The sequence below is a fragment of the Heliconius melpomene genome, chromosome 1, assembly GCF_056956725.1.
Source record: "Heliconius melpomene rosina isolate 202511_hmr_F chromosome 1, ASM5695672v1, whole genome shotgun sequence".
Classification (NCBI taxonomy): Eukaryota; Metazoa; Arthropoda; class Insecta; order Lepidoptera; family Nymphalidae; genus Heliconius; species Heliconius melpomene.
In genome coordinates, this window is record NC_140389.1 from 1,341,227 (window position 1) to 1,365,711 (window position 24,485).

Consider the following 24,485-nt stretch of genomic DNA (forward strand, 5'->3'; position numbering starts at 1 on the left):
TAAAGATTCAAGATCTTTTTTATATATTTTTTTTAAACAATATATAATAATAATAATAATAATATATTATTTAAAAAAAATATATAAAAAAGATCTTGAATCTTTACATATTCTTATTTGTATATATATCTATATATATCTTTTTTATACAAGTAATAGTTTATATATTATAGTTTATTTATGATATATTTAATAAGTTTGCTTTAGAGTTACAGTTTTTAATAGGCGAGACAAATCAATGAGGTCAAAATGTCAGAATGTCAAACGTCGACACGCATGACTCGTATAGATACATACGAATACTTAGATAGTAGTCAACAGTACCTATATGTAACCGACATACAAGTGTATTGAAAATACATATATTTTAAGTTCCCGCTGTACCCTACATATAGCAGGGTAGGCAGAGGGAACCTAGTGTTAAGATATTCCATTTCCCAATAACCTCCCAATTTTCGAGACATTGCACGTTGAGTGGTTGAACTCAACACCGCCGCATCATGTCATACTGTTATATACTACTTTTAGTTATTTTCATTTAATTATATGGTATGTTCATAAATATTTAAGTTATTGATATAGTACGCATTCCAATACGATATATTATCAGTTGTCAATACATGATATCTATATATTAAATAACCGCATATTTTCCTCTTTTTATATAAGGAAAGGGGTTATTCGAAACCATATTTAATATAAAAATTGTCCTTTGCGGTATTTCTATAGTTTACTATCGCGGTCGCGTATTTTATGTCATTTATTCATGGTAGAGGCCAGTCGTGGCGTAAGGGCACAAAATGTGACTGAAAATGCCACTGGTTGTGGGTTCGATCCCCACTTGAGGAAATAATAAAATATTTATTTATATTTATATTTCCATTACTTCGCTCTGGTGTCGAGGCAAGTGCGGCGTCAAGTTTCGCCAGTCAGCACACAATGCCTCCAAAATTCAACGGAAATTGTGAAACGCAGTGTCCTAACACTAAGTTCCCTCTGCCTCGCTGATATTTAATATGAAATGTGTTCTTTTCTAGTATTCAAATGGTTTGCTATCGCAGTCGTCGTATTTTATGTTATTTATTCATGGTTATTATAATTTCATTAATTAAAGTACTGTACAGTTATTAAATGACCAAAGTTTTTCGGTCACACGTTGTCTACTCGTTAGTAACGACCGTATGACAATTTCGTCGGTTTTTAATTAATATAACGCGCCCCAAATGTGCCATGAAATAAAAAAATAATGTGTATTATGTTTAATTATAAAAGTTAAAAAGCAGCATCACAGTTTTTCCAGGATAACAGGGAGGGAAGGGAACCTAGTCGAAAATTGGACGAAAGTTGGGGAATAGTGTTTTTAACTCTATTTTTACGGAACACAACGCCGCGATTTGTTCTAGTTAGCAGAGCGAGGGAATGAAAATAATTCATTTTCCCGAACGGGAATCGAAACTACAACCGACGCTGTTACAGAGGCTATGCCACAGCACCATGACAGTTACATATACATATGTAATACGAATAAACAGTATAATAATATATCCAGAATACCAAAAATCTATTAGAGATTTGAAGTTAGACTTTCTGAACTTTTGCGCACTGTTCAATCGCAACGAAAATAATTATTAAAAGTTAGAAAAAATCCTAAAAGAAATCTGCGCAACCATCTACTACCAACATTAAAGCGGCCACAACTCGTCAATCGTACTATATGTTTAAAGCGTTTTAACCTACGGCTTAGCTCCTGTCGCATTGCGGCCTACATATCCTTGAATACATGACAGCATGCGAAGCATAGTCAGTCAGTCAGTCATTGCAGTCACTTTGTATTTTTATCTTTACTCATCTCGTTGGCAGATTTAGACACTCAAAAGTGGTTTGATCATCAGCTTCATGGTTCAACTATCCGGACGTAGTCAGGCTTAGTTTTTGTCTAATTGCATATAAAAAGGCTTACTAGAAACCCTGAAGAGTCCACCGTTCAGGTCCTGACTCCATCGTCAGAGAAGCCCGATAATAACATATTAGTGTATTGTCACCTAAGTTATAACTCCCCAATTACATGATGATAGAAATATTACAGGTCAAATTCAGTTTCTTAGATTGGGGAATATCCCAATATAGCGTGAAACTAAAAAAAGTATTATTTACTGTAATAAATAAATAATAATAAAATAAATAGTTATAAATGCAGTTTTATATCTCCATTTATAACTATTTACGTAATACATACGCTTAAGGCAGCTTAATATTATTAAAAATTCGCGTTGAATATAAACTACAGGTTATGTCATAGTGCATACCGTACATACATACATGTTATCAACATCATGAGGAAATCGTTTGCGAAATAAATGCGTTTCATACAATGTCATTGTAATACTAATTGTGTTACATTTTAATAGTGCTCCATAATTACTTTGTTTTAAATACGTAATGATATTAATAAATAGTAGGTAATATAGAAAAATGTATTTAATTTGTTATTTTATTATATCTTTATGTATTTAATTAATTTATATTATATATTTTTTATATCTCTACTATCCCGATAAGTGCAAGTGTTCGTAAACCATGATACATCCGCACGTAGCAGGGTAGGCAAAGGGAACCTGGGAACTTAGTGTTCATTTCCCATTCCCATTAAAAACACTTTCGTTTCCGAGAAGTGTTATTTTTAACTATAGTTATTTATTTTTGATTCAACAAGTAAGATCTTCAATAAGTAACCTTGAGGTTTAAAGCAATGACTATACGAGGTCATTATACCACATGAATTTTAAAAACTCTTAATTACATTATAATAAGGACTAAAGTTGTTTACGGCAAAAACAAAACAAGTGAATTTTTAATTAATTTGTAGACCTCGTCCGTATTTACATGATTTATTAATTTCCATATGAAATTTTTTTTTTAATTTATTTATTGTTTTACAATTTATCCACTTATTTTTTTTTTTTCATTAGACCCAAGCTGCGGGGTTGAGTTCTGCTACTTAACACCCAATGCCTCGATAATTCGGCAAACTGGGTAACAGAAGTGTCTTAATGGAAATGGAGTGTCATAACACTAGGCTCAAAGTGCCCTCTATTGTAAAAACAGTACCTTCAACGAGCGACTTTGCCCGGCTACCGACACACAAAAGTAAAAAATAAAATTTTAATATATGCACTACATGTCTCATCTAAGGTAATCGATAATTAAGCAAGCGCCTGCCCTGCGTAAGTAAATATAAATAAACATGACTGCTGGAAGGTTACTCATGATTCATGACATAATTTTTGTTAGCTTTATGCCTCATCCCACGCACAGCATGGTAGGCAGAAGGAACCTAGTGGCAAGACCCTCCGTTTCACATTTTCCACCGAAATCTGCAGGCATTGCGTGATGAGTGGCAGTACTCAATAACGCGTTTTGCCTGGTGACCAGACAGGGAAATGAAGATAATAAATATTTCATTACCTCAAGTGGGAATCGAACTCACGACCTGTCGCGTTTAAAGTAGCACACTTGTGCCCCTACACCACGACTGGACTCAAGTGACATACGGCCAAAGAATAGCAAAGTTAAATGTCTCATTCTCAAAAATGGGTAAAAAGCAAACATTTTTTTATGTCAAGAAAACTAGAGATACAGCGTATAAAAAGCAAATGCGACGCTCGTGGGTTCGATTCCTAAGCGAGGCAATAGATTTTTCTTACCTTCCTCGCTCCAGTAAAAAGATAAGCGCAGCATTGAATTTCGTCACTATTAATTATTTATTTGTCTAAAAGAGGAAAATAATTGAAACGTAATAATATATCAAAATAATAAAACATATTATACATACTCGTAAGTTGTTACGTTATTTTTGTCTCACCATCATATCTTTAACGGTACGTACTTCTTCATAGATGTAATTTGAATTTTTATATGAGCGCATCGCGTAAACTAGGCCTCTCAAATTAATAACATCACTTCAAATAGACTTTATTTATAATATTTAACATCTGTCTGTCTATAAATAATAACTATAGCTTTTTTACTTACTCATTTCTTGTAAGAGCTTTTCAAGAAATTCAGTACAGGAGATTTATTGTGTAACTCAACGCCGCTCTTTAACTTACCAGTGGAGAGTATGGAAATAAAGTTTATTTCAATATATCCACTAAAGCAAACATATATATATTTGTAATAAATACGCAAAATTCATATATTTTTTAACTTGGCTCCGTTATAGATTACGAACAAATAGATTAATACCCACATGAGCATATAAAACTATATTGAAAACCTATGTCAAAGGCTTATATTTAAAAAAAAAACAAGTAATTTTTAAAAGCTAACATATAATTAAAAGAAAAAAAATCTCTAAAAACCCACCGTTTTAACTCGAATTTTACCAATAATAGCACAAATATGCACTAAAACTGTATATTTACACAAAATATCAACTATAGCACTACCAACGTTCACGCGTTGCGGTCATCACGGACAGACTGACAGTCCGACTCTGATCTCAATCTGAATCCTTCGTATAATTAATAGGTACTAATTAAAGTGCGAAATAAGTTGTTTTGTTTGTAAGGATTTGTCAAAATAAAAAATCAAATCATTGGGGCAGGTAGAAAGAATTTAGTGTATCTAAATAAATACACTCCCGTTTACGTTTTTCGTCCGAATTAGAGAAATTCCATGTTGAGTAGCGTAACTTAACGCAGCACTATGTATTACCTTATTCTAAATCTGAATCCTCTACACTGTGTTACAATGGTTGTAAGATCTCAACTTGAGGGTTGATTTCCTCGCTATATAAAAACAGAGCGCAGCGTTGAGTTCCTCCCCTCAACACTTAAATGTTACTTGACAAAACTTTTATTTTTGCTTTTTGTACTTTTTGCACGACGGATCTTGTATCTATATAGCATTACTTTAGACAGAACATTTTATTAAAAATCAACCTCTGATTACAATATATTATACAAAAATTTTCATCTCCTTATCATGTCAACCAACTATTATATTCTATTAACGATTAAAGTAGGTTTTTTTTTGAAGTATAAAAAATGTGGCGTGCAACTAGTAGACCTATCGTGACCGATCTCAATAAGATCTTTTAATAGACAGCCTTTATAAGAGTAACTATATTTTTTATCTATGCCCTGCAAAAAAATACGTGCAGATAATAAAAAATGTATCAATATTGTAGTACAATACCTATGTTTTTATTGTATAAGAAATATTTTTTTTAAAAATCAGCTTCACGCTGTATCCACTCCGTTCCCCACTTTCTGCCGAATTCTGGAGGCATTGCGTGTTGAGTGGCAGAACTCAACGCCGCGGTTTGACTCGACACCAGAGTGAAGAAATGGAAATATAAACGTAAATAAATATTTCACTTCCTCGAGTGGGATCGAACCCTCAACCGTCGCGTTACAGTCACACCCTTTAGACGCTGCGCCACGACATATTGTTTACTAGGTACCTGCATGGGCGTACGAAGGGAGCCGAGCGGACCGGGCCCACCCCAGGATAGTCCCACCCCCTGAAGAGTGTTTGATTGAAAGCGCTAACCTCAGTCCATTTCTTTATATGGTTGAAGTATCCTATATAGGTATATATAGAAACGAACTACCATTTCTCGAAAACATCTCTAACCCATAATATCATTAGGTAACTTAACTATTAGTTAACATTATTTTCATTCGACTAAAGGGACGAAGTACTGGATAAAAGCTGGTATAATATAGAATTATAGCATTCCTAATCATAATATAGAAAAGTACAACTAACATATCATTGCTACTTAATAATAAAAAAATACACTACTCACTATTTGTAAAGATGATTCAAAAAACAAAACTAACTAATTTACCAAACTTCACACTCGTCTAACAGAAACGACCTTGCGGGTTGCGTATTCTATCAATGGGTTCCTAATATCTGACCCATTTTAAATTGTTTACTTGACGTTTTATCTTAGTTTATTCTCACGCCGGTCGAGGTGTGATGTTACATGATTACATCAGATTGGAAAATAACATTCTATATCTGTAGTTTGTATGTATTAATAGTACTATTTTAACATTGTATACGTGAAAGTTAGTGAGGATGGATGTTAATTTCTATTTCAGGCAAAAATTGCTGAGCAACTTTAGATGAAACTTTGCTCTAATATAGCTTATATATTAGAATAACAAATTTGCTCCAATTTGTGTAAACATTTTGTATTATTTGGCTATAAAATACCAATAAGTTTGACCGATGGGTCGCTAGTAGAATATAAAACTGTAAAGTAACTGAGAATGATCGAGAGTTAAGTCCAAACCGCTGAATTATGAAATTTTGGAGATAGATGGGATGGTGAAGGTTGTGGGTTCGATACCAATCGGGGGATGAATTATTTTAATTTGCTCGCTTTGGACGCGTGGCGTTGTGCTCTGCAAGTCAACACAGAATGTGTTTCGAAAATTGAGCGCTGGGCAGTTATAATTTTTCACGCTGTTGTAAGATAACGGGCAGCGTTGTGTTCCGTCGTAGGTTGTGGACCAAATTGATATCTACATATGACCTCTTATACAATGTATTCAAATCTCTAAAAAGCATTTATATATAACAATGTTTGAATATGATATGTCACAAAAAATAAGTCATACGTAGAAAGGCATTTTTTAAATCTACAAAAACTTATTTTTCCAATCAAACATAAGCATTTTCTTGTACAATATGCAATTTCTATTTAATTTCAAAATGAAAAATTATTATTATCACATTTTCACAAAAATTGAAGTGGAAGTTCAGTCATAGGCTTCTATCACAAAAAAGATAACAACACTCGAGATAAGCGCATCAAATTGCAACTGCTCCATCATGTTATGTAAATTTGGATTATCGCACTGCATATTTTCCTCAGAATATATTTTTTATAACTTTTTTTAAGTTCCATGCGTTATCCCGGCGGGGATAAAGCGTGAAACTTAAAAAATCTTTACTTCCTTCCTTCGCCTCGTCTACTTCCGTCAACCTCTTCATACATGTCCTCTCTCTGGGAGGTCCACATGATTTTTACGTGCCTCCTTCCTGTATCATCAACACTGTGTTTTCGAGGATCAATTGAGGTCTCCCCCTACTTTTCTTACTACTCAGTTTTCCATCATAAAACATTTTACCATATCTACTAAAAGCGTGTTAATAAAGATAGATTTTTAAATAAATTTGGACCTACAACAATAATTTTAAATTGAAACTTTAAAACAAAATAAAACAAAAGACACTAAAAGACCTTTAAGATCCACAAGAAACATCAGGTTATCGTGCAACATTTACTAGCCATCTTAAGGCTAACAACCTTTCGTTATATTTTTTTTGTGGTGACGCCATTTTGCTTGAATGATGTCAGGATTACGTAATCGCGAGGTTTGGCTCATTACCTATTATTGTTATACCTTTGAGGGTAATAAAGGTTTATTGTTTTTTTTACATTTCCCACTATATTCCGCCAGAGGCCGCACGAGGCCATTTGTGGAGCAGGGGCTCAAGCGTGCGATTGAAAATGTACGGCTGTGGGTTCTACTTCCACTCAGAGGAAAAAATATTTAATATTTTCATTGTCTCGCTTTCCAATACGTAATGACTGGAGAATTCGGCGGAAATTGGGGAACGGAAGTGTCGTCTTTATGGGAACACAGTATCTTAACACTAGGTTCCCAGGATCCTGCCGACTATGCTATGCTATGCGGAGCATACATGCAGGTTACATGCAAGATACATGTAGGATACATGCGTGAAGATAAAAAAAATCTCTACTGGTATATCTCGCATCTAGTAGGATAGGTAGGTAATTTGACGTTAAGATACTACGTTGCCTGCTTGGGCTGACCAATTTTGAGTCATTACGTGTTTTTTGCTAAACAAGACAAATGTAATTAGAGAGCGAGAAAATGAATATAACTTATTCCAAAGATTGCGAATCTAAGCTTCAAACAACCAGTTGTTTATAAAATAATCCACTAATTTGTCCTAAAATACTTCATTCATTTGATTTAAAATACAAGTAAGCATAGTCTCAAATATAAAACAAGTAAAGTAAAGGAAAACCAAAGTTAACAGTTAGCTTTTACAATGCTCAGGTAAATTAGGTCACTTCCGGCACTTTAAACTCCGATTGACTTAAGTTTTAGTGCCTTTTGGTAACAAATACAAAAAAGATTTAAATACCTTATAACTTGAGGCACAAGCGTGCGATTGTAAACGTGACGAATGTGGGTTCGATTAACTCTCGGGGGAATGAAATGTTTATAACTTTTATTTAATCATTCTGGTAACGAGGCAAAGCACAGTATTGTGTTCGAACACTAAACACGCAATACCCCAAGAATTTGGCGGATATTGAACGGTAGGGTCTTAATGGGAACGTAGTATCTTAATACTAGATCCTCAAGTTCGATAAAAAGAGCAAAAACAGCTTTTCGCACCTTATAACAGTTGGATTTCCGATTTACGCGTTATTTACGCTGTGAGTTTAAATATTAATATTTGTTTAAGTTTAAGTAATATTTGTTTTTGTATGAAAATGTATTAAGTTAACTTTATAATAACTTAAAGTTGTCAAAAAGAGGAAAGTAGGGTAGTAAGGTCAACCGACGTTCCCTCCTACTTCTCTTACCATTCAATTTTCCTTTGACAAATCTTTGACTACGAAAGTCTTACTTAACCATTTTCATATTGACCATATAGACGAAGTCACATGAAAACTTTAGTTAACGAGTTAAAAGTAAAATCACAGTTACTTACGTGGCTCTTATCGTACTCCACATAAAATGGTTGATGATATCATGACCTATGTATATGTACCTTATTACATATACATACATATATATATACATATATGTATGATTCATATTTTAACGTCTGTAATCTAGTTAGCATTGCTAATTAGTACATAATACTATATTTTTGTTAGGCGGGTTAAAGGTCGTTTGTTTGTTTGTTTAAATATTTAGCGATGACAACATAATACGGAGGCGGCCATGGCGCAGCACGTCTGATTATCAATACGACAGTTGTGGGTTCGATTCCCACCCGTGGGTATTAATTAATTTGGTTACTAACTCTGGTCACTAGACAAAGCGCAGCGTGGAGTTCCACCACTTACCTACGCTGCTAGCTTTGCTATACGGAAAAAGTATAAAGATGCGATTAAAATGGTCATAAATTCATCAATGACAACCTTTTTCTTCTGAGGTACGAAATCCTATATATTATAATAATTAATTTAAGTTATTTAAGTACAATTTTTATCTTTATGTTGTATCATTCACATAGCAGTGTAAGCAGAAATAAAACATGTAATATGTGTAGAATTTTATGCATTAAATGCATGGAAACAGCTAAAAGATTATTTTTACTGAAGCAGAAATTCAATTCATTCCATACTCCTACAGTAGGCGCTAGGCGGTGAGCAGGTGCACGAATGTCGCATTGAAAATGAAATGAGTAGTTCTTCCCAGGGAGAAAATCTTTATAGGTACAAGCTATATTGTTTAACAGCATGAAGCACACATCAACATGAAACGCGATAGTTATGGGTTCGATTAATTATTTCACGGCGTTGAATTCACGCCATTCACGTCACTTAACACGCATTGCTCTAAAAACTGGGCAGTGCGTGAAAACGGAGTGTCTTATACAAGGCAGTTAGCATATGCGTGATATAGCGTGAAGCTGACAGAACCTAAGACCCGTATTAATAAATCGCTCTCAAATCTGAGATCGATCTTGAGATGCCGTTTTCATTCATAGATATATAATTTAAAAAAGTAGGAATATAAAATAAAAGTACAAATTAAAATCAATTATAAAGACATTTTGTTAAAAAAAACGTTTTTTTACGTACCGCACGGCGTTCCATCGAAAAGATCTCTTAGCAAGTGGGTCAAGAGCATCCGCGTAAGGTCTTTTCGACAGGTTTGCTAAACTTGAATGTATGGAGTATTTTAAGTTGTTATAATTAACATTTCTGCCTGTTTTAAGACTGTCATATTGCAGCGGCACAATGTTTGAGTATAAGCGCGACGGTTGTGGGTTCTATTCTCATTCGAGGAATTGAGTTTTTTCCATTACATTTCTTTTCTCTGGTAACTAAACAAACTGTGGCTTTTGAGGTCTGCCATTAAATAGAAACTACAAAATTAGATAATGAGTGGGAACGGAGTGAGGCACTAGGTTCTGCCTTCCTTTTTAATATTTTTTCTCTTTGGGCTAATCAGTAAAATTCTCCGTTCTCTCTCAAAAATATTTTTTGTCTTAAAAGACAAGCCAATTGCATGTTTTATTACTTTTTAATTGAATAGACAATAGCGCAGTGGAAGCGTAGAACACGATGGTTTTGGGTTACCCTTCATTCGTGGAAATGAATTTCTTTCCTCCACTTACCATCCATTTCTAACGTATAAACATCATATTCAATCTTCTTTAATACTTATTATTCCTAAATAATATTAAACGAAGAGATATTGCCAAAAAAATCAATTGATCTTTTTTCATGAAGTATGCATGCCTACATAAAAAAAACGTAGCATGAGTGCATATTTTTGATAAATCGATTAGAAATTTAATAATTATTTAGCAATCGCTTACAGAAGCTGATCTGTTGAAGCAATTAGTTCATTTAATATTGTATGATTTTAAAGCATACCAGGGTTGACTCTTGTATATTTTTGTAATTCCAATTATTTGGTATTCTCTGTAAGCATAAAAAAAATATTTTTTAACAACTTGTAATATAAAGTGAGTTATCTAAAATAGCTGTGTAAAATTAATGTTTTTTTTTTAGCTTCACGGTGAATCCCAATATAGCAGGGTAGGCAGAGAGATTAGGAGACGAAAAAGCAAGAGGGTTAAGACACTCAGAGGAAGAAAATGAAAAAAACGAATCGAACCCACAACGCCTGTACAGTCAGACATTGGCAGCGCGACGACTCAAAAATATATATACATTTGTAAATAACATAAAACAGACAACCCTATAAGTCAACCGGTTTAGCAATCCAGAGCGACTGGTTGCCTCTGACATACGATACACTGTGATATTATTACGAAACTATGTTAGATATGGAATAAAATATTAAAAAAATCTGATTTATAATGTATCCCGCATACAGAGTAAACGGAGAGAATCTAGTAACAAGACACTCCGTTCTCCATACATTCCCTAATATTCGAGACGTTTTGTCTACAAGTGGGAAAATAAAAGAAATTCAAGTATAATTATCACGAGTTGATATATAAGCCATGGCCTCTGAAATAAATAATTTAAATATTAAATTGATTAAACTAAACGAATAAAAGGTTAAATATATTTTCGTACCAGTTTCATTATACAGTTAGTGAAAGTAAATAACGTCGCGGTGCAGTGAAACATCATAAACATAATGGTTATTGGTTCAACCCTACTCGGGGTAACGATTAAATTTAAATTATTGTTATATTTCCTGCTTTGGTAGACTAACCACGGCGTTGAGTCCCGTCACTTAACAATAATACTTTCCGGTAAATTAGTGTCTTAACTCTTAACATGAAGTGCGTACTTCCTACTGCCTACCCCATTATGCGGGAAAAAGAAGCTGTTTATTACTATAAGTGATGAATATGGAACGAAGGTCAACCTGAAGGCGACTAAGACGTAGCTATTCAATTGTTTAATTACTATGTGACAACTATAATATAAAAAACCGGTCAGGTCACCCACCGAGGGTTCCGTACAAGTTTCTTTATTGTATTGTAGGTCAACGGCAAGCACAAGTTATAAAATTGACAAACTTAAATTAACGGTAGTATGCACAAATTTTGTATGAAATGAACTATAAATATAAGTTTGTAACTCTACAGCTATTGACTTTGTGGGGAATTTTAGATAAAACGTTGCAAAAAAAGTAAAAGCGCTCGTACCTTTTGATTAAGTTGACTTAGAAGTGTCATTTTTTCCATGTCTTAAGGAACAGAAGAGAACAAACAGACGTCCAATTGCCTTTATGTATATGTATTGCCTATATTGAAAGTTGTCTTTTTATCTTTTGAGGTGCGGAACCCTAAAAATTAACTAACTACAGTATGTTTGATATTACTTTAATGTGTTGATGAACTTTGGAATGTGCGTGACACCTTTTTTTATATATTCACGCGTCTATTGTTTTTTTCTTTTATCAAAGTAGTACCTACTTCTATTTATTATTATTTAACTTATATATTTAATTTGGTTATGAAAATGTATATTGTGTAATTGTAAGATAATTAGAAAGTACTCAAAGCTCTTTCTATGAAGAAATTTGTGTAGCTAACACATGTTGCGTTGCGTCGAAGAGTTGAAGATCATAGACCACTTTTTTCTCTAGCTTCACGCTGCATCCCGCACATAGCATGGCAGGCTCATATCATGATATCAAACATATCGGGCAAATGGGGAACCTGGGAATCTGGTGTTAAGACACTCAGTTCCCATTATCACATTTCCGTTCTCCACTTTCCGTCCGTCTTTGAAATCGCCTCTCAACACGCAATGGCTTCAGAATTCGGCGGAATGTGGGGAACGGAGCTAACTTTTCTAAATATGGATTTAAAAAAATATAAAGTAATATTTTATTTGTTTGACACAATAAGTAACAATTAAACAATTTAATTAATTAATAACCACTCAGTTAATAACTCATTTAACAAACACAATGTTATAAAATCGTAAATAAAATAGTGATAATAATGTGTGTACATATATATTATTCTGTTTCTTTTTTTTATATAAAATGGAGGTACAAGACAATGTCGAACTAGGTACAAGTAGAATTTTTGTACCAAAAATTAAATAAAAAAAGATAATTCAGGATTATTAAGAAAAGTTTAGTTAATAATTAATATTTTTTCCCCTTTTAAACACTATTTATATTCAATTCTGTAACATATTGTTTCGTCACAAATGTAAATATTGAATGAACAACACGATGAAGCGTGAAGGAATCTTCGTATGAAAATTAATTTCACAGATAATGTATGTAACATGACTTATAAGTTATAGTTGCTTGTGTTGTTTATGTGATAAAACGCATTTGCATAAATATTTCAAACGCTCGTAAAATACATCGTGAAAATAATTTTCTTATCGGGAACGTTTATATTGAATTTTATATCCGTACATTTGTTTACAACGAAGGTCGCTATGGGTTACTTTTGTTCTAATATTGTAGTTCATGTTATTTTAAATAATTTATATAATTGTATGTTATTTTGAATAATAATTATATCATTATTATAACTTTACTTGTACACCACAAAGATACTGAAATTACAAACTTACTTAGGATTTAATTAGATGACCAAAACCAATGTACAAAAGGCAATCTTGTAGCTAAATAGCCATCTCTTTCACATAAACTTTAGGGCTAAAAGAAACAGAATATATTTTATATAATAAAATTTAAATATTATATGTTTATATCATGAGAAAAACAAAAACTTACCTAACTTAACATCCAAAACACGATTTCCTTTTCAATTCTTATAACACTGTACAGAGATGTCAATAAGCTTAGAATTATTTAAATTGGAAAGTAAATGAAAACCACAATAATACTATAAATAACTGCTTGTTTGTAAGACTATGTATTATTTGTCATGTTTTTAAGTAAAACATTACAATAACACTGTCGGTGTGGAAAGATCGATAAATGCGCGAGAAAACGTCCTCCCTCCTCGCTAACTGTGCCGCACTGACTTAAAAACTAGAGATGGAGTACTATCATTACGATTTTTTTCTATTTAGTAACTATCAAAAAAAGTTAATCGTTAATCTATACAAGAAACCATACAAATCACAATGGTTTTATTACATACATTATTAATGTTAAATTCTTATAGTTATATACCTATTGTTCAATTTATATTTACTTTCATTTATCATTGCATAAATGAGTAGTTAACTGTTTTTTTTTGTTAAATAATCTTAATTGGTCCATACAAAATGATTAATAATTTAATATAAAAATATTACTTATTTAAATATATACTTAATCGAATAAAAAAATCGATTGTTACATTTAATCGTTGAATTCAAATTCAAGCACGTCACTATACGTCGAAAATGGCGCGCTTATTGAGTTTGCGCAAACTGAACAACGCAAAATCAAGAAAAGAGGACAATCGTGATTCCCTTAATCATTTATATTTTACGATAACAATTGAAAATATACTTACTTTGAGAGTAATGGTCAGTACCTGCTTATAATTATTAAGTATAAAGAAATAAAAAAGTATAGTTTAAAATATAAAAATGTACCTTTATATAATATTTTTTCTTGTATCTGATGAAAAAGATAAACAGATACGAGCGATTAATATACTATGTAGACATTACGAGTTTAATGGTGGAACCCAACGCTGCATTTTATATTGCTCAAAACGGTATTAGAGCCCACAACCGTCACTTTGTGTCAGATTATTGAATTACGTTCATTTTAGATATTTTGTTAATTTCATAGAATAATAAGGCCAGTCGTGGCGCAAGGGCACAGAGTGTGCTGCAAAATCGACTGGTTATGGGTTCGGTCCCCACTCGAGGAAAGGAAATATTTATTAAAATTTATATTTCCATTTCTTCGCTCTGGTATCGAGGCAAAGTGCGGCGTTGAGTTCTGCCACTCAGCACGTAATGCCTCCAGAATTCGATGGAACTTGCCTGCCTACCTTGTTGTGTGCAGGATATAGCATGACTTTGAAATTTGGACAGATAAGATGTTTATTTTCGTAATCTGGACATTCACTAAAAAGGGATTTTGAAAAATTTTAACCCTAAAGGGATGAAATAGGGGTTTGAACCCCTATTTGTATGGATATTTTTTAAATCGGCACCGATTTTTATAAAATTTTAAATTCAGACTTTTAAAAATATTTCGTGGAACACGTGTTTCGCGGTTTTTTTAGAATTCACCCATTACCACTAACTCACCAATTGGTAAAATAATTTCATAAATACATTTACTGAATATTCCTATAGTTCAAGCGGGCGAAGCCTCCCAGTTCGGCTAGTATCAATATAAAACTACTGTAACTCTCTGACTATCCCGCTAGGGATACAGCATGAAGCTAACTAAATTGAATAGAATACAGAATATAGAATGTTGAATCCACAACTAGTAGCGTTTACAGTCACACTAACCTAAAACGATAATAGTATTAATTTTATTTTATAATTTAAAAGCAAAAAATAATTCAAATATTTTTGAACGTAAGAAAACTGTCAAAGATGAATTTAAATGACAGTGACGTATTAAATAATCCGCATCCGCAAATCGCAATACTTCAGGTTCAGTTTTGCGCTTTTGGCGGTTATATTTATACTTACAAAGCATGTTATAAACAGTGAATATTTAACTAAAATCACACAAAAATGGCTGAAAAACTAGAAGACCTCAATTTACCTTTAACAGTAGTAACCAGAATTGTAAAAGAAGCTTTGCCAGAAGGTATTGCAATATCTAAAGAAGGCCGGACTGGTCTCGCTAAGGCTGCGTCGGTTTTTGTTTTATACGTTACTTCAGCGGCGACCAATATTGTAAAAAACAACAAAAGAAAAGCGTTAACTGGTCAAGATGTTCTTGAGGCTATGGCTGATATAGAATTCGATAGGTTCGTGGAGCCTTTACGAAATGCTTTAGAGCAATATAAATTGGCTGCGTCAGCGAAAAAATTGGCTTCAGGGAAGAAGAAGGACGAAGTGGATGATGTGGAAATGGTGGAAGATGAATAGTGTGATATAACATAAAATTGTTTGTATGTATAAACGTGTTTTAAGGCTATGAATGGTGAATTGAAATGTTGTCGTTAATAAATAAGTATTTTCATATAGCCTTTCTTTCATTAAAATGTCAAAAATAAGTGGTAGGTCTAATTTATTATAAACCAATTATAATTGAAAATAAGCTTTTGTGAAAGAAATAACTGAAAATTAATTAATACACTATATTTAATGACAACTAAAATTGTGACTGTAAAGTAGTCAATATATGAGTAGTTTAAATTTCTTATTAAACTATCCCCTGTTCTCCCCCTTCCTACTCCCATGATTTCACATTGTCAGAGCATGAAATCAAGAGCAAATTACTTTTGCAACTTTAAATTCAACTCACGACCATCACTTACAGATAGACTAGCCCATGTGGGGCCAGAATGACCTTACCTCAACTTTTCTTCATTAATAGATTATCTTTTTTAGGGTAATATAAAATATGTTGTATTCAGAGAGCTTAATTGTTTCTATTAAGCTCTCAAATTGTTTCTATTTTTGTTTGATAGCAAAAGGTGATAAAAACAGTTGCTCTTCTACATCATCAATAATTGTTTATTAAACAAATATCCATTTTTTAAAGAGAAGAGGGAACCTAATGTTGAGAAATTCTATTCTCCATGCTCCACTTATTTGTTGATACTCTACGTAATAAGTGTTAAAACTTAATGTTGCACTTTGTCTACCAGAGTTGAAAATGAGAAAAATTGAATATTTTTTATATTGGTGGAAATTGAATCAATAAGCATCATGTTTGCAGATAAGTGCTGTTTTACTGCGCCATGACACTGCCATTGTGTGCATATAATTAAAATCATATTATAAAATAAATAAAACACATATTAATTTAATTATTTTATTCAGGAATAAATTTTATTCAGAAACAATCTGGAATAACATTGAAATTTGACATTCCTTTACACCTACATCTACCTATGTATGTACACCCCAAGGTACGCTACCCTCTTTAACGAAAATATAATATATCTAATAATTTCGAAAAACCTATACTAATTTTATAATTCTTCATTTTACAATCAATTTGAAATTTTATTTTTATATATAAGAATAGAGAAAGTTTCTAAATTCTATTCAAAATCGTAATTTTGGCCATTCATAAATTGTGTCACACAAATATCATGATTTTCAATCCCCCCCTGTCATAGTCTGTCACATATGTGAGACTCACTACTTACAAATTATTAAATAAAAACAACAGTTTTGAAATTATGTTTATATATTATATTTTGAAATGTAATATTATGAAAATTTGTATCCTACCCTTGTCACACTTCGACAACCCCTTCATAGTGTGACATAATTTATGAATGGCCTCATAGCTCTAAAACTGAAATACATAGCTAGCGTGAAGCTTGTAAAGAAAGTTAAGCATTATATGCTTATACCAGACTTATTTTCTTATATTTTCGAAATATTATTAATAAATACTTTTAAATTTTAAAATTTACTTTGAACTGCTATCCTAAAACCTTTCAGTGTTGCCACTTTATTGGTGTTATTTTCCTTATATCTATATAAAACTATGTAAACCGAGAACAATATTATAATAAATTGTAATAAATACCAAATTGGTAATCTCTATATTCTATCACTGGATAATACAGCCTTACTCAGTCCATTTGCCTGTAAGTTTTGGCAATTTAAGAGTGACTTGTGAGAATACTAGCAAAGAGACTACAAATTAATAATAAAATAAATGTACATTTAAATGAAACTAAATGCCGTTTAAATAAAAAACATACAACCTACAAGTTTCTATTGCAAGGGAATTTTATTATTGGAAGATTTATTTCCAAATTAAACTACACTATACAAAAAATTACAGAATCTAAAATTCGATAAGGAAGATATTACTATAAAATTAATTCATATTCATATAAGAAATTAATTCATAATAAAATGAATATGTAATGAAACTACAAAAATTAAAAATATGAAAAGAAAGTAAATGAAACTGAACAAAAAAATAAAAACCAAAAAATGGAAAATAAAAAGTTTATTCGTAGTGTAAATAAACGGGATTATTTGATGTTACAGTCAGTTAAAATAGTAAATAAATAGGTGGTGCTTAAAATTCCCAAAATAATATACAAAAACATCTTGGGAAAAGTTAAGAAAATAATTGTCTAATAATTAATGTGCTAAGTCATGAGCCTTATACGTGTATCTTTTAATTTAAATTAGTTTATCGGTTATTTAAAAAAAAACAAAAGATACACAAAAAGCTAAATCAATCTCATGAGAAATGACACTACACTGGCATTAATGAACATTGTGCACAAAAAAATTATGGTTGCTAAGTGTTGCTAGACATTGAAAAAATCAACAAATATTATGAAAAAATGCATATTACAAGCTAAATTGAAAATTCAGCCAAAATTAAAATTTATATTAAATACAGCTTTTTAATTTTCAACACAACTGTCGAACAAACCGGTACCAGAAGGTATTCCTAAAAAAAACAGATTGCATACAAAATAGAGCATATAAAATAAATAAAACAGTCCACTTTCACTCAAAAATAATATTAAATACATTTTAATTACATCTAAGCTATTGTTATAATACAAATGGCTACAACTAACTGGAATATTTTTATTTACAAAAAAGGGAGCTTTTTTACTTTGAATTAAAGATTTACTTTAATATAATATATAGAGAAAAATTGTCTTTTTTTAATATATTTTGTTAACGTTTCAACGTTACACGATCACATATATGGTTTCACATTGTTTTTAGCACAGATTAAAAAACTAAAAATGATTACATTATTTCCGACTAATTTAGATTTTTAACCTGTGCCGACATTTTAAAGTTAGTACTAAATAGTATAGTAAATATATTTCTCATTTCAAAGTTAGTCAATACCGCATTTTGAAACAAAAAATAACCTTTGTTAAAAACACATTATTTATTAAACTGTTTGTGCGTCGATGTCCATTATAACTAAAAAGAAAACTCATTTTAATCTATTTTTTAAGAAATTTCATAGTAATATACAATAAATTAATTCCACTAATAATTTAAGCTTAAATATTTTTTAAACGGGCAACACTAAATGATTGGTTTTTTATTTCAAAATTACGGATATCTAGAGACAATCTATTTTCTAAGAAGTGGGAAACAGACAGTTCGATATAATTAATTATTGCTTCGAATACATCCAGTTTGGATATAAATTAATGGCAGTGCTATAAGGGTATCTTCTAAACTAATTTTCACGGAAATACTTAATTTTATTACACTTTATTTAAATACTATCAGGGTATTTCATTGAATTTTCTTTTTTGATTAGTGGTTTTTTTAAAAATTTGGATACTACAATTAATTTTATTAAATAAAATAATTACAGTTATTAATTTGCCTAAAAAAATATTGTGAGCAAATAAATTACATGTTTATATGAAAAAAAAAGAAAATTCTATTGCCAAATTTGTAAGAGAACTGTCACTTTTTAATTACATATGAACCTGCACCTATTTTACAAATATGAATTTAATTCATTAAACTATTTAACATAGTCTTAAGAAATTAAATAAATGCATAATTCCATAGTATTGTGAATATTTCAACTTTTGTAGCGGAATAATGTTTCTTTCATGATATTTCATACAGTTGTTTATAACAAACATGTTTAGTAGTTATAATGTAACATACATACATATATGTATGTAGACATATATTTTAATATATTCAGTAGGAAGCTTCGTGTCCCGCTAAAATATATAAATCGTTGCCATCTTCACCCGATAAAGTATTGTTTTGGAGCAAATGCGACTCGAGTACCACCACTCTGTAATATTTAAACGATTTAAAATATATATATATATGGATGAAATTGATCAAGATTCGGAAAACATAGTAGTAGATATAGTGGTGTAGTGTATAAAGATGTATACTATATAGTGAATAGTGTGGAGTGAAGTACTCTATACTATCAAATACGACTCGAGTACCGTCATTATGTAATATTAGAAATATTTTTTAACTATTTTATAGTATTATATTCTATACTTAGGAAAGTAAAATACCTGTAAGTGTAGTGGTTTAGTGTTTAGTGGTGTGATAGTGTACTAACTTGTCGTGTCCGAGCAGGCGGTACGCGCGCGATGAGTCGGTGATCTCCTGCGTGACGGTGGTGGGGTTGCGGAGAGAGCGCCCCTGAACGCCGTGGCGGTGGAACGCCAGCACCGAGTCCGCTAGACATACTTAAAGAAAAAAAAAACAGATTAATCAATGTATTTTTGAAGAGTGAGAGGTCATATAAGAGGATTAAGTAGAAGGATGGATGGACTAAGGTCCACCCATCCTTCATCTCACATGCCTTTAACTGGTTCTGGCGAATAACTAGAGAACTGCAGCAGAGCCATTTGCTAGATAAGAAACAAAGCTCTGGCGATCTGGATAACTAGATGGAAGAGGCTTCTGCAACCTTGGAGTATAAATAACCCCTAAAGTGTGTGATGCAGAAGGCAAGGGGAAACTATTGCACTATTTTTGAAGAAAGTCATAGAAGTATATTCTGAGGCTTGTAGTGAGAAATGAGCCGAACTACCGGTTACTGGGATCAATGTTGAACTACGAAAAATCCGGAAAATAGGGACATGATATATTAGAGGCCTTTTCAGTTAGCCTAGAAAATTGATCATTTTACAATGAGAGAAGTTACCAGAAATGGTGAGAACATCTGTGAATTAAGCGAGATACATTGGCAGAATAACGGACATATATTCACTAGCAGCCACATCATTTGTACTTCCGTTAATAAGTTTAAAATAAAACATAAATAAATACTTACATATACTATCAATGTGGAAGTCGAACTGTATACGCGATGGTAGTTTGCTGCGCCGTCGGTCGTCTCTCCTCTCGAACGGCAACACCGATATTATGTCTACTACATTCTCGTGGCAAACTAGGACCTGAAATTGATATGAAACTTTAGTTTTACGCCATCGTGATTCAGTGGACAATGTTTTTGTTTGTATTTAGCTTTACGCTTCAAGTTCACGCAGGGGGCACTTGAGAACCAAGTGATAAGACAGTAGGCTCCTATCATTGGAGATCCGTCCAATAATAATCACTACAACATTATAGCTATAGTGTATTCTTACCAGTATAATTATTATTTGAGTGGTAATTAACGATCGCAATTTTTCCACAATACCAGACAGACGTCTACATCTCACATCTTAGTAACAGGTTTATTCGATTTTTATTATGTGTACATTATGGTTATACAATTAATTTTTTTGGAAATACTAAGACAAGGAACTTCAAATCTAACTAATTTTTACCCACAAAAATTCCAAATGGGAGGTGATTAACCCCAAAAAAGGCGCGTTTACAATCGATCGTCGCCGTAGTGCGACACATTGACGGATTATAAACACATATGTAGCAATAAACTCACAGAATCCTTATCCAACTGATGTACCGCTCTCAGAGTGTGTAGACGTTCAGGGCGAGGTATCACTGTGTTGGAGCCCCCCGGACATAGGTCCAGCTCCTCTGAGTGGAGCCAGGTTGCACCTGTGTAAATTAATAGAAAAATATATGAATAAAACGTGGAAAAAATTGAAGAATTTTGTTTTATATCAAATTACATTTACATCTATGTCTATACATATGAAAACTTTGAAACCTTGAAATTTAAATCATTTTCTTAATTTCATGCTGTATGTTTCTCGGCATTCCGGCAGCTGTTATTCCGTGTTTAATGGCGGAATTCAACACCGCGGCTTCGCCTTGCTACCATAGCGAGGAAATGAAAATATTATATATTTAATTTCCTAGAATATTAGCCGTGGCATCGTCTTTACAGTCAGACTGAGCCGCAGCGCCACAATGGCATTAACAAAATTTGTGATTTTTTTTCTTAACTATCCCTTTTTTTAAGATATGTACGATTATATTTTAATAATATAAATACATACATAAACATATATCTTACCCGAGTTAATATTAATGAGGTTCAACCGCAAGGGTTTCCTTGTGACACCGACGCAGAGCAACGGATACTCCAGCTCCGGAGTGATGATCAGTTCGAATGATAGTAGGGGCGATGGTAACACGCATTCTATATTCTGTTTTGCAAAATCATAAAAAAAAATTGAAATTGGAAAATATTGAGAAGTTATACTTTTTTAATAGCAAAACTTATTTTAATTTGACTTTCTATGAAACTAAAAATCTTAGTAAGTATGTTAGCAAAGTAAATGAATCTACCAAAGAAATAATTTCCTCATATGGGAATCGGCCCACAACCATCGCGTTTACATCACATCACACGTTTCACATGTTTGTACTTTTTTAATATAAATAATATAAGTAACTCTACCCTTACCTTTAATAACATAAACTTCCTCAACGGGTCGTACCACTGCATCAGGAACAGCCCAGCGGGCGTCGCCCCGCACAGGTACTTGTATCCGTTGTAGGGGTTGCGGGCGACGGCGCAACGGATACAACCTATTACAATAAATTAATATATGTACTTTTTGTTACGCCTTTACGAACGTACAATCTATATTATATATATTGTACAATTTCAGTTTTGGTGAAACCAACAATTTCTTACAGGATGCAATATCCTAAAATAGTTAACTACCTACGTTTTAAATAATATTAATCAGACATAAACGAAAGGAAAATATTAACAAACTTATAAGAATTCTAACGGAGCTCGACATGATCGTATGGCTTAATTAGCGACGAGCTCTTTAACGGCAAGTAATAGGTGCGGATTTGACTCTACGTTCAAATGTTAGTACTTTTCTAAACATTTTCATACCATTGGTCCCCTACACCACGACTCACCTCTGGTGTCGGGTACGCGCGTGGTGGGTGCGAACCTGCGCGGCAGCAGGCGCGGGGGAAGTACCCTGAGGGAGCGCGCTCCGCCCCGCGTGGAGCGCCCCGATCCCGACAGCGCCAGGAGCTCGTGACGGTATAGGGAGGGGGTTTTACCTGGAAACGTGAAGGTAAATTAATGGGTTATCTCATGATATTCGGTAATCTTGTTGTATCTTTATTTATTTAAGGATAAAGGAGAGAAAGGGAAAACAATAGGAATAAGAAAAATTAAATAGGTAAAACCTAAGAGAAAGAAGTGTGTTGCTCTCAAAACGCATTACCTCTCAACTATAATTCCACTTACCCGATAACGACATCAGCACATCTTTAATGACGTGCATCCATATAGTCCGCCGCGGACACAACTGGTCCATCGCCGTCTCGTGGAGTTCGTTCAGGTTTAACGTGTATATTCCTTCTTCTGCGCCTGGGTTGGGTACGAAATATATTTTTGGTTATATTGGGGCAATATGTATTAGTTAGGATCGTATTTTAAACTTAGGGCAAAAAATTGGTTTTAATTTTGGTCGGTTTCAATTTGTTATATTTATAATGTCAGTGATAAGCGTGATCTGTATAGGTTGAATAAAATAAAACATTTAGAATTTTGCCATTTACCATAGAGGGTTTTAAATTAGTGTTAAATAATCAGAATGTATAAAAAATTTACATACTGACGTTTCAAATAAATAAAGTACAGTATTCGATAAGATATCAAGCATCTAAGCTTCAGTCAAAAATAAGAAAAATATCTTACCTATAAGGATATGCTGGTCCCTCGTATCCGGGTGTATCCACGACGCGGTACAATTTATCCTTAACGGACAGCCATTGAACACCTGCAAATCCCACTCAAAGTAATGAAATATTTAATAACTCTTGCCCCAAGTGGGATTATTAACACTAATACATCTCGGATTAACAGATTTTTGTGACATTTTACCTTTGAAAAACAAGCTCCCATATGCACTTTAGGTGTGGGCGGTAGTCCGTTAGGTGCTGGTCGAGGAGGAGTGCGGGTTCGACGCCCGCGTGCTCTGCGCGGTGGTACTGGTGGGGTCGTTGCCACTATAATGTATATAAATATTAAAAAAAAATAATGTGTTTCGTTCAGACATTATGGACGATATGAAAAAGATGACAGATAATACAAACATGACATTCATTTTATTATCTATGTATTATATAAGTAAACTGTTTTTAGATTATCATATAAATTTTCTTCTTCTTCTTCTTAATGTGCCTCTCCAACTAGTGAAGGTTGGCAGTCAACTTCGCATACTTAGTTCTGTCCCTAGCCAAATGAATCAAATCTACGGCGGTTAAATAAATATACATTTTACGCAGATGGGAGTTAGTTGGTAATTTAGAATTAAGGTTTAGAAGAGAGTTTGTGAGGATGGATGTCTCTTATACTTTCGCGCAAATACAGCTGAACGGATTTAGATGAATCTTTACAGTAATATAGCTTACACATCTGAATAACACATAGAATACAATTTATGTAAAGATTTTTCGAGGCTAATTGATCATATTATTTATATATTATTTGGGATGTGACGATGCACAGCATCTGTGAGAGGGCGCTGTATACTTCCCTTTGATTATCCAATGATTTTCACTTCCGGTTGCTGTCTTCGACCAATCAGCGATCGCCGGAAGTCACGTGGTCTCAGGTGGTAGGGCGCCGGAACGTATAATAGGCGACACTACGCTTCTTACCTCATAGCGTCGTTATTTCCCATTAGAGTAACATCGTTTAAAAGTGAAAGTGCTGTGGTAAGTGTAGTGTTGGAGG

The 24,485-nt window shown here is 32.8% G+C and overlaps 3 protein-coding genes across 13 annotated transcripts in view; 1 reads left to right on the plus strand and 2 right to left on the minus strand.

Annotated features, from left to right (window-relative positions):
- The window catches only part of LOC146540887 (uncharacterized), a 50,728-nt gene extending 36,996 nt beyond the window's left edge, over nt 1-13,732 (minus strand). For 8 of the 9 annotated variants that reach the window (XM_085207021.1, XM_085206971.1, XM_085206841.1 and 5 more), the window contains exon 1: nt 4,366-4,486. The gene's annotated coding sequence lies outside the window, so the exon portion shown is untranslated. Of the gene's footprint in view, nt 1-4,365; nt 4,487-13,490 lie in introns of those variants that run through there. The other variant, XM_085206630.1, reaches the window with a different exon arrangement.
- Nucleotides 13,733-15,290: 1,558 nt separating this feature from the next.
- Nucleotides 15,291-15,873, plus strand: Chrac-14 (DNA polymerase epsilon subunit 3 Chrac-14). Its single transcript, XM_085207283.1, has one exon. The coding sequence runs from the start codon at nt 15,416-15,418 to the stop codon at nt 15,773-15,775; it is 360 nt and encodes a 119-aa protein (XP_085063409.1). The 5' UTR covers nt 15,291-15,415; the 3' UTR covers nt 15,776-15,873.
- Nucleotides 15,874-16,653: 780 nt separating this feature from the next.
- Nucleotides 16,654-24,485, minus strand: part of hppy (MAP4K3-like protein hppy) — a 38,132-nt gene continuing 30,300 nt past the window's right edge. For all 3 annotated transcript variants that reach the window (XM_085207269.1, XM_085207262.1, XM_085207252.1), the window contains 10 exons: nt 23,631-23,755; nt 23,445-23,526; nt 22,992-23,114; nt 22,652-22,801; nt 22,179-22,303; nt 21,786-21,918; nt 21,246-21,364; nt 20,631-20,754; nt 19,911-20,040; nt 16,654-19,625 (listed from right to left, as the gene is read on the minus strand). In XM_085207269.1, the coding sequence (XP_085063395.1) occupies nt 19,526-19,625; nt 19,911-20,040; nt 20,631-20,754; nt 21,246-21,364; nt 21,786-21,918; nt 22,179-22,303; nt 22,652-22,801; nt 22,992-23,114; nt 23,445-23,526; nt 23,631-23,755 (1,211 nt within the window). In that variant the 3' untranslated portion in view covers nt 16,654-19,525. The remainder of the gene's footprint in view (nt 19,626-19,910; nt 20,041-20,630; nt 20,755-21,245; nt 21,365-21,785; nt 21,919-22,178; nt 22,304-22,651; nt 22,802-22,991; nt 23,115-23,444; nt 23,527-23,630; nt 23,756-24,485) is intronic.